The following is a 9,075-nucleotide window of genomic DNA, read 5'->3' on the forward strand; positions in this document are numbered from 1 at the left end:
GTTCTTTCAGAGCCCCAGTTATCTATGATTATTCGCCTTTAATGAGTCCTTCCAGATCTCTCGCTTCCTTACATTTCCTTGCTTCTGACCTTATGGTATAAACTTTTGGTTACCAGGGTTTCCTCTAATAACATCCCTACGCTCTTTCTGAAAACAGGCACTTTTTCCCCTCTGCATTTCAATGGAATCCTTGCCATACCCTCCATTTGATGCCTCACAGTTTCTGCTTGCATAAGTCCCCACTGTTTTATGTGCCTTCCCCTGAGCTTGAGCTGCCTAGGCTAGAAGATTAAGGTGCCTGTTAACAAGGACCAAATCTCTGGGTCTAAGCATTAATCTGGTGGAATGCTGCATGTTCAGGAACTGGACCGCAGTTCTCACTCTGGCTCTGCCTCAGACCCGCTGTGTGACTTTGGGCAGGTCATTTCTCCCATCTGGCTTTCTTGGTTTCCCCATCTGTAGGAAAGGCCAAGCCTCATTATTCCTCCCTGTATAAAACATCCTGAGATCTACAGCAGACAAACTGTATTGAGAGCCAGGCACTATTATTATTAGAGCTCTGGTGTGCTAAATAGACACTGGCAAGAGACACAAAAGCAAAATAAATCCTAGGGCAAAGAAAGCAGACAGAGCAATAAAGCACAAAAATTGAAGGAAGAAGGGGAAAAAAAATCTAGTGAAAACCAGAGTACAGCACCGGGCCACTACTCCTGTGGTCTAAGTATATACAGAAGGATAACACTATTTTGAAGCAGTTCTACAAATCCAGTGGTCCATCCTCTCAGTCTTTGTATCTGTAGAGGCCTGTAGTTTTGGCGAGTCCACATTGCTGCTCCTAACTCCACACATGGGAAAGACTTTTTGTATGGTTTGGCTTATAAATGTATTGACTGACTACAGCTGTGCAGCTCAAGTAGGCAAGGAGATGCTCTATCACCTTTTGAGATCAGCCAGGATTATCCCTTCTCCAGCTGGGAAAAGCAGCCAGTAAGAAATGAAAAGCACAAGAAAGCTTGGATGCAGACCTGTAGGACAATTAAGTGAACTTAACTAATATTTATAAAACTGCATATATACTGCTTTAAAAAGGAAGATCAGCACAGAATTACAGCATCATCAAGAGATAACTGAGGCTCTGGAATCAACATAGTTATATGCCTGTTACTCTACAATGCTACTGAGCAAGCAGCGATTGCGACCCATCTGTCAGTGTGTCCTTTGCTGTCACAGGATCCTTGCTTACAGAGACTACCACGTTCTGCTCCTTTCCATTATGGATGAGGCTGGAGTGTCCCTGTGATTTTTCCATACAGGAGTTACAGTGCCCCTCTAACCAGTTTTCATTATATCTCTTAAGCAAAGAGCAGCTTGTATCTTGGGATTAATATAAAAGACGACAAAAATTCAAATTCTGTCTTTGCAATTCCTAAGAAACCAGTCACCTTTGCTTTCCAGAGAGCAGCAGAAGCTCAGAGTGTATGAATTGGCTTTTGAATGTTCGGAGTGAGAGAGCTATGAGATTGGCTGTGCCTGCACAGAATGGGTTATGGTATGAATGCAGGGTCATACATCGCCTTTGGTGGATTTCTTTTCCCCTTGCTGTTTGAGTTTTCAGTACCATCTCTTCCTAACGCTGTGTGCAGCCTTGTTTCTCAGTTAAAAGGATTTTCTTTTTTATTTTTTAAAGCCTGTTTGATGAGTGATATGAACTGCCAGTGAATACTACATTTCACTCCCCCTCATTAACATTGTAAATTAATTTAGGACTCATTTAGATGCAGGATTAACAACCTGAGGACTAATCCACTTCTTATTCAGAGGACATATTTAGGATGAGCAGTCTTTCGTCTCACATCATTCAATTAGTTAGCAAGACCATCTCTTGGGAATAAGATGATATTTCTGTCTCTCTGCTTGCAAAGGAACTGTTCAAGGTTAAGGCAGAGGTCTGGAGACATCAGTCCTGGCCTCAGCTCTACTGTAGACTTCCTCTGCAACCTTGGTCAAACGCTTTTTACGCTCTGCAACCATTTTCCCCAATTTACACATCTAGAGAGGTCAGACTTAGAGAACAGATAAAAGATTAAAAGTAGTGTTTATGACAGTTTAGGCCAGCGTGTTTTATTTCACCAGGGTTAAGGGTACATGGGCCATGGGCCAGCTGCCAACACAGAAACTTGTTAAGCTGAAGTAATACATTTAATAAGTTTTCAGTTATGTGCCCCTACCCTTACTTACGTGGAATGGTGTTTTATTTTGTGACCACCCTTTTCCTGTGATGGCACCACGATTAATACACTATTATGTACATTGCAGGGGCAAAGTCAAGCCCTCAGTTTTCAGATCAGCAAAAAAACCAAGAGAAAACGTTGCTTTTCTTAAAGCAACAGTCATCAGTTACAAAACTCTTGACACAGCAGCAATCTTGCAATATCTCAGTGATGCTGTTTTCAGATGCCCTGTACGTTTGCGAGAGAAATAAATAACATTTCTTGCAATTAACAAATGAAATGCCCTGTTGGAGCTTAGCTCTTACTTGCTGTCAGCAATTCATCTGCAGAAGGATTTCATCCACTGAGGGGAATAAAGATTAAATATATGCTTTGGCAAGTGTCGTTTTCCACCAGAATATTTTCTTGAAGGCACTGCATGTCTCATGATACATTGAGGACCTGTTCCTCTGAGGACAATAAATAAATACAAATAATTGCTGTAGAAAAGAGCCTGACGGAAAACCAGTGCCACTTTGGGCATAACTGATGCTACTTACAAGCAGTAACACTTGTAAAGCTCAGGCCTGGACAGCTCTGTTCTGGACATGTGCTGCACACATCAGCTTAGCTGAACTCTGCCATCCCACAAGGAGAGCATTTTTAAAGCCCTAATACAAACTGTTATTAATTGTTTGTATTGCAACATTACCAAGAAGCTGTAATCACAGACGAGGACCCTGCGGTGCCATGGGTTGCAGAAAATAAAAAGGAGGAGATACTGCAGTGGTTCACATAGTTTGAAATCAAAGGCCAACTGACGGAGCTTCAGAACATTCTCACCTCTAGTGTGATCATAAAGAATTAATGATTTTATACACTTTTATTGTTGGCTAGTTTCACAGACAAGGTCCTGACGGGCATTTGGTATCCACTATGACAGCATAAGAAAAAAAACATGGAAAAAAATTACTTTCTGGCACACTATTTCTAATCCTAATTGAATTCTAATTTTTTCAGAGATATAATTGTTCCACTGTGGTTCCCTCAGACAGATGACAGTGCCAAGACGACCACAGCACCACAAATCTGTGACTCCAACTAATAATCCTGTAGGAAGTTTCCAAACCAGACTGTTTCTCTCCTTAAAATACTGCATTTGCTCTCTGGCTAGTCCTTTCAACTCTCCATGAAGATCAAATGTGCTGTCATAACTACATGAGACTGCTACTCTATGTCATCAAATCCAGCCCATTGACAAAGGCACTCCTCTAAACCACCTCAGGACTAGAGGCCAGAAAAGCTGGGTTTGTCCTGAGGTTGTACAGCTCTGTCTGCAGATGTCTGCGACATTAAAATGTCTGCTACGTTAAAAGGACATCACAATTGCAATAATCCTTCTTCCTTAAATACAAGGAGAGAAATGTCTGAGGCTAACAGCACCAAAATCACAGGGATATTGTTAATCCATGAGCTACCTTGAATGCAATGATTGTTAGCCTTTTCTGCAGTTTTCATCCTCAGGTACTTGTCCTGATGAGTTTTACATTTTCATGCCACACTGTACTCCAAATTACTGTACATTCAGCAGATTCTCTGTAGAGCACATGAAGGGCATCATACATCACACTTATTACCAACCTACAGAGAGCTAAGAGAAGTGAGAACCACAGGATCCTGCTGTTAGTTCATCATGAGTTTTCTGATCTGGGGGAAGTAGCTGCCTCCTGTTTGAATTTAGTTGTCATTAGGTTTGTTTGCTTTTGGCCCATTCTGCACTCAAGCCATTCTGAGCCCTGATCTCCTGCCCACCAGCAAATCAAAACAAAAAAAAACCCTCATATTCACTTGTCTTCCTAGTAGGAGTATATTTCACAGCCAACGTGCCCAAGGGCCATAACTGAAGAAATCTGAAAGCACCCTTCTGAGAAGAGGAAGGTTACAAAAACCAGCGAGAAAACAAATACTCTTACCTGTCTGTAATAAGCCAGCCCCACTGTCTTTGACTCCAAAGTGCTGCTGGATGTCTAGTAACACACCTGCAAGGAAAACAGAGAGAAGAAACTCAGTGCCTTCAGCCTTTGAAAAGCATATAACTCAAACCTTTCGTGAAGCATCAGCAAAACTTCAAATTCCGGTCGTTTAGACACATAACTTCGAAAGTTTGCACGTTGGCTTCTTTTCTGAACATGTACACTCAATAATTTTGGGCTACTACAATAAAAGCAGAGGTAGGTAAATACAACATCATGCAAAGATGGGAATGAAATCCTCATGCATGAGAAACTGGTCTTTCCTTTCTACTTAAATAAGATCAGGGTTTTCTTTTTGTTTGTTTTCTGCAGAATCCAGATCCCTTACTTCTGTTATTTTACAGAAATACAGGGAAACTGATGCTGTGCCTTAGGTGCTTCAAATCGTTTGACAAGACGGACAAATTTAATCCAAGACAAGTTTTAACAAATCTCTGTTGGGAGGAGATATGATACATCGATAGGACCAGTGATGGAAGTTTTCACATTTAACTAGTTCTGGGGGGTTCTCATTTCCAAAACAAATGTAGAAAATAAACTTAAAATAGCTTAGTAAAGGTGGGTAAGTGACCACATGCTTAGCTTTAAAGCAACTACAAGCAGAACCAAAACCAACCTTCTCTCTTCCCTGAACCCCTAATATATTAATTGGCATAAGCAAAATTAACAGGTTTTGTAGTACGTACATATTCAGCTAGATTTAGCACTTGGGTATCAAACATATAAATACATGTAATGTCAGGTACATATGAACAGGCATGCTTTTGTAACCAACTAGCCAGTGAAAACCCAGAAGAGAGCTTTTATAACTCATCTTGGGGGACACACATTTGCCAAGCTGTAGATTGTCCAGTTCTGTCAGATACAGATCCATAGGCCTGAACATTTGTCTATGGTCGAAACAAACTGTGCTCCGACTTCTTGGGTCTGGAACAGAGACAGCTGCTCTCTTAATATCTGGGTCTTCCTTATTTAGCCTACTGTCTTCCCCAAAACTGAGGATATGCAAGTTTCTTTTTTTAAAAATGAGAAACATCATTCTCCAACTATACTGAACATCTATAAAAGTTCACCTACAGTTCAAAATTTGATCGAAGGCTTTATCCAAAGTGATTCTGCTCATCACTGCAGGTCACGGGAATCAATTAAGCACCAATCTGAACTCACTCACCATAAATATCTTAGCTTCTGGGACTGCCAGGATCACACTAAATGACAAACACAAAGAGATAAAAGACCCAGAGATAACTATTCCCAGAAGACATCTGGAACAATGCCAAGATAACGGACATAAATTAAAGGTACTAAAGAAAAAAAAGATACAGAGAAGGAAGGAAAAAGCAAGAAAGATCATTTGTCCTATTCCATATTACTTGTACATCACCAGTTACTCAGGGCAGCATTCAGGTTGGCTTTTAGAGTACCAATATCTGCCCAGTAACATTAGCTCAGCCTCATACCTCCTGTAACAATCCCCTCTTCCTTACTCTATCAGACTGTTTAGCCCCAAGCAGGGTGGGGAAGGGTGTGAACCTTATCAATGTGTATCAGTACCTGATAGGAGAGGGGGTAACAAAGACAGAGCCAGGCTCTTCACACTGGTGCCCAGTGAAAAGAGGTAGAGGGCACAAACTGAAACACAGGAAATTCCATTTAAACTTAAGAAAAGACCTTTTTACTGTGAGGGTGGTCAAACGTTGGAACAGGTTGTCCAGAGAGGTTGTGGATTCCCCATCCCTGAAGATATTCAAAACCCAACGGGACATGGTCCTGAGCAACCTGCTCTAGTTGACCCCGCTTTTAGCAGGGGACTTGGACTAGATGATCTCCAGAGGTCGCTTCCAACCTCGATTATTCTGTGAATCTGTAATTTTATGAAGTATTAAGTGCCTGATTATATCCAGCCTGACACAGTTTTCCCCTGGCCTTTCTTTTCCTTTGGAGCATTGCTGCCTACTATAATTCCAACAGGAAGTTCTTAGCTTCCTCTTGGATGGCAGATTTACCTCCATTTTCAAAGTGCCCTGGCATTTCTTGGCTGTCCTTCCCTCATTTGCTCCATTAATAACTGAGATGTCATTATCCAGGCAATATCTGATGAACAAAAATAAATTTTGCATTTGCCTAGCAAAACCCTCTGTGGTTTAGATGACTTACATATTCCCCTTGGTGTTCCATGCTTTCACAAAAAAAGGGGTTCTCTTGCAACCCAACCTAGAAGCCTTACTTAGCTTAACCAGCTCTGAACACCTTCAATTTGTGCTCCATTATTGGTTGGTCCCAGACTGTGCACATCAGGTGAAGCTTAGCAAGTCAGAACAACTTGCGGGTAGTATAATCCCAATTTTGTAGAAGACAAACCCATCAAAATTCTCAAGAAGAAAATGGAAGAAGGGAGGAAATACCGAATACAATGTTTTCTTATGCTCTATCATCACTCAGTTGTGCTACACAGAAATGAAATATCCTACTAACTCCCTGCAGCTCAGCCCCAGACACCCCAGCTGGAGAAGCCAAGTCAGAGGGATCCAAGCTCTCCTTACTTTTATAGACACATTCAATACAAGACTTAATCCAAGCAGGCACATCACTGGGTGGTCAAAGTGATGCCCATTCACCTCCTGATCCATAGGTAAATGGTTTCCTGGTGGATGCCATGCTCCTGTTCAGCCCATCAACTTGCAGCTTCTTTTATTTCAGTAACAAAGGGCTAAGTTTTGCACCCACCTTTCTTTCAGGATGGGGCTTCAACTGCCACTGACATGATGATATCTTTTCATTTTAATAATTAAACTCTGTGAAACAGGCTACAAGTGTATTACCTAAAGTCTGAAAAAAACAAAGTAGTAAGGGACACTACAACTATACTGTTCCCAGCAAACACTCTAGTTAGGATGGTAACTGATGAAAAAAAATTTACCCTGAAGCTAGTGCAGACAGACAACCCTGATGTTGGTTTCATGGTAGGAAACTCTGTGCTGAAGTGATCACCAAGCAGGATTCATACCTTCTAAACTAGCAGGTGCACAAGGGTCACGAGCAAGCCAATAACAGAATCTCACCTGTGCAAGAAGCAAAATGGCGCAACCTGCTGTCCTGCCACAAGATACCAAAGGGACTGATTCAGCGATAGGAAAAGGGAGATTAAGAGCTACAGCCCTGCCTTATTGAAACTGTCTGAGGAGGCACATCCTTTGAGCAGGGGGGTTGGACTAGGTCATCTCCACAGGTCCCTTCTGGTCTCAACTACTCTGGGATTCTGTGCTCCTAATCCCGTGATGGAATATACACGCACGTCCAGAGCTTCTTCCACCACCCTGAAAGGTGCCTGCCCTGCCTACAGCAACATATCCTCAGCCATGCCAGAATGCCAGGGAGGCACATTAAACCACCAAAAGTTACCAGGAGCAGGAGCTGGGGGTGTGATGGAAAACATAGCCTCAGACAGAAGAATTTTTTTGGATTTGCATCAGAAACCAGAACAGCAAGAGCAAGGGATTATAATGGTGCCTACACAGTAAAGCAGATGAGGTCTTCCAGTTCATTACAAAGAAATTATCTGTCCAGTGACAATGGCTTTACAGTTCGACAGTGCTTTTTTCCACAAGAGCTCATAATGTGTTTTACAAGCTTGAACTACTGTAGCCACAAATGAAATACATTTAGGGCACTGAAGTGCAGCCATCTTGGATTAAGCCTACAACTTTATTCTGGTGGTGGAGAGAGAAGTGGGTTCTGTGGATAGTGAATGCAACAGGACAATATAATTGTGGTTCTGCAAGTCCTGTGTGAGCTTGGAAGAAGGTCTCACATGATTAAGAGAGATCTGCATATCTAATTGGCACGAATTTCCTACTCCAAGTCTATTTTATATTCTCTTTGGACTACAGGTGTTTTGATATGGGATTTAGAGCATTAAATTAGAGGCAGCAGCAAGCAGATGATGCAACACATCTATGAAGTGATATGAGTTTCTCTCTGCTGTGGGAGTTTTCCTGCTCAGCCCACTCACATGGGAAGACACTACTCCTCCTCTCTTAAATTTGCTCAGGTCTGTTTCCACCTCACCATGGCAATGATTCAGCCCAAACTTTAATAAGATTTAGGGATACAATTAAGCAATGATAGACCAGGGGAGAATACAGGAAAATGATAGAGCTTTTGACTTTCCCTTCTGCTTCTAGATGATGGGAAGGCAGAGATAGCTGAGCCAGGCTCCAGACAATGATCATGTTGCTTGCAGAGATGTGCTCCCAGGTGTCTCACAACACCTGACGCAATCCAAGCATGGGAAGCCACCACATGTGGCTGACAAGGCCTTTCCTGGATTAAAGTTCATACCTATGTCCCAGGAGGATCTCAAAATAGCCATGAGCAGCTAACAGGCACCACTCTTCCTGAGACAGCCTCTCAGCAGGGCTGATGGCCATTTGGGATGTCTTTATGATTACATGGCACACCTTAGTGCTCTCACCTATTATTTCTTAAGCACATTCGGCATCTTCAGGACTGAACAAACATACAGGAAACATGGTGCCAACCTTCCAAAGTATCTTACCAGCTGAACCAGATACTGTTAATGCTGATGTAGAGCTTGGAACTCAATGAGATGAAACACGGGCAATCAAGATGGGCACAGAGACAGGACTTACCGGGAAACCCAGACAGAGGAATGACTAGTTACTTCAGCCCTACCTAGGTTACTTTACTAGGCCTGCCGCCCTAGTGTCTAAGTACCTGACAAAGACACCAAGGCAGTTATTGGATTTTTGCGGGCACTGGGCACAAGAGGACTTTTACGAGCAATTTGGAGGATAAAAGGTCTTTGGGTG

The 9,075-nt window shown here is 42.2% G+C and overlaps 1 protein-coding gene across 1 annotated transcript in view; it reads right to left on the bottom strand.

The window, feature by feature from the left end:
• Positions 1-8,673, bottom strand: part of SPNS2 (spinster homolog 2 (Drosophila)) — a 106,080-nt gene extending 97,407 nt beyond the window's left edge. Inside the window, exons 1-4 of the mRNA XM_009319313.1 lie at positions 8,585-8,673; positions 5,798-5,875; positions 5,415-5,451; positions 4,184-4,289 (exon numbers count right to left, since the gene is read on the bottom strand). Coding sequence (XP_009317588.1) covers positions 4,184-4,289; positions 5,415-5,451; positions 5,798-5,875; positions 8,585-8,673 — 310 coding nt within the window. The remainder of the gene's footprint in view (positions 1-4,183; positions 4,290-5,414; positions 5,452-5,797; positions 5,876-8,584) is intronic.
• Positions 8,674-9,075: the final 402 nt, after the last annotated feature.

The sequence above is a fragment of the Pygoscelis adeliae genome, unplaced genomic scaffold (genome assembly GCF_000699105.1).
Source record: "Pygoscelis adeliae isolate BGI_AS28 unplaced genomic scaffold, ASM69910v1 Scaffold282, whole genome shotgun sequence".
Lineage (NCBI taxonomy): Eukaryota > Metazoa > Chordata > Aves > Sphenisciformes > Spheniscidae > Pygoscelis > Pygoscelis adeliae.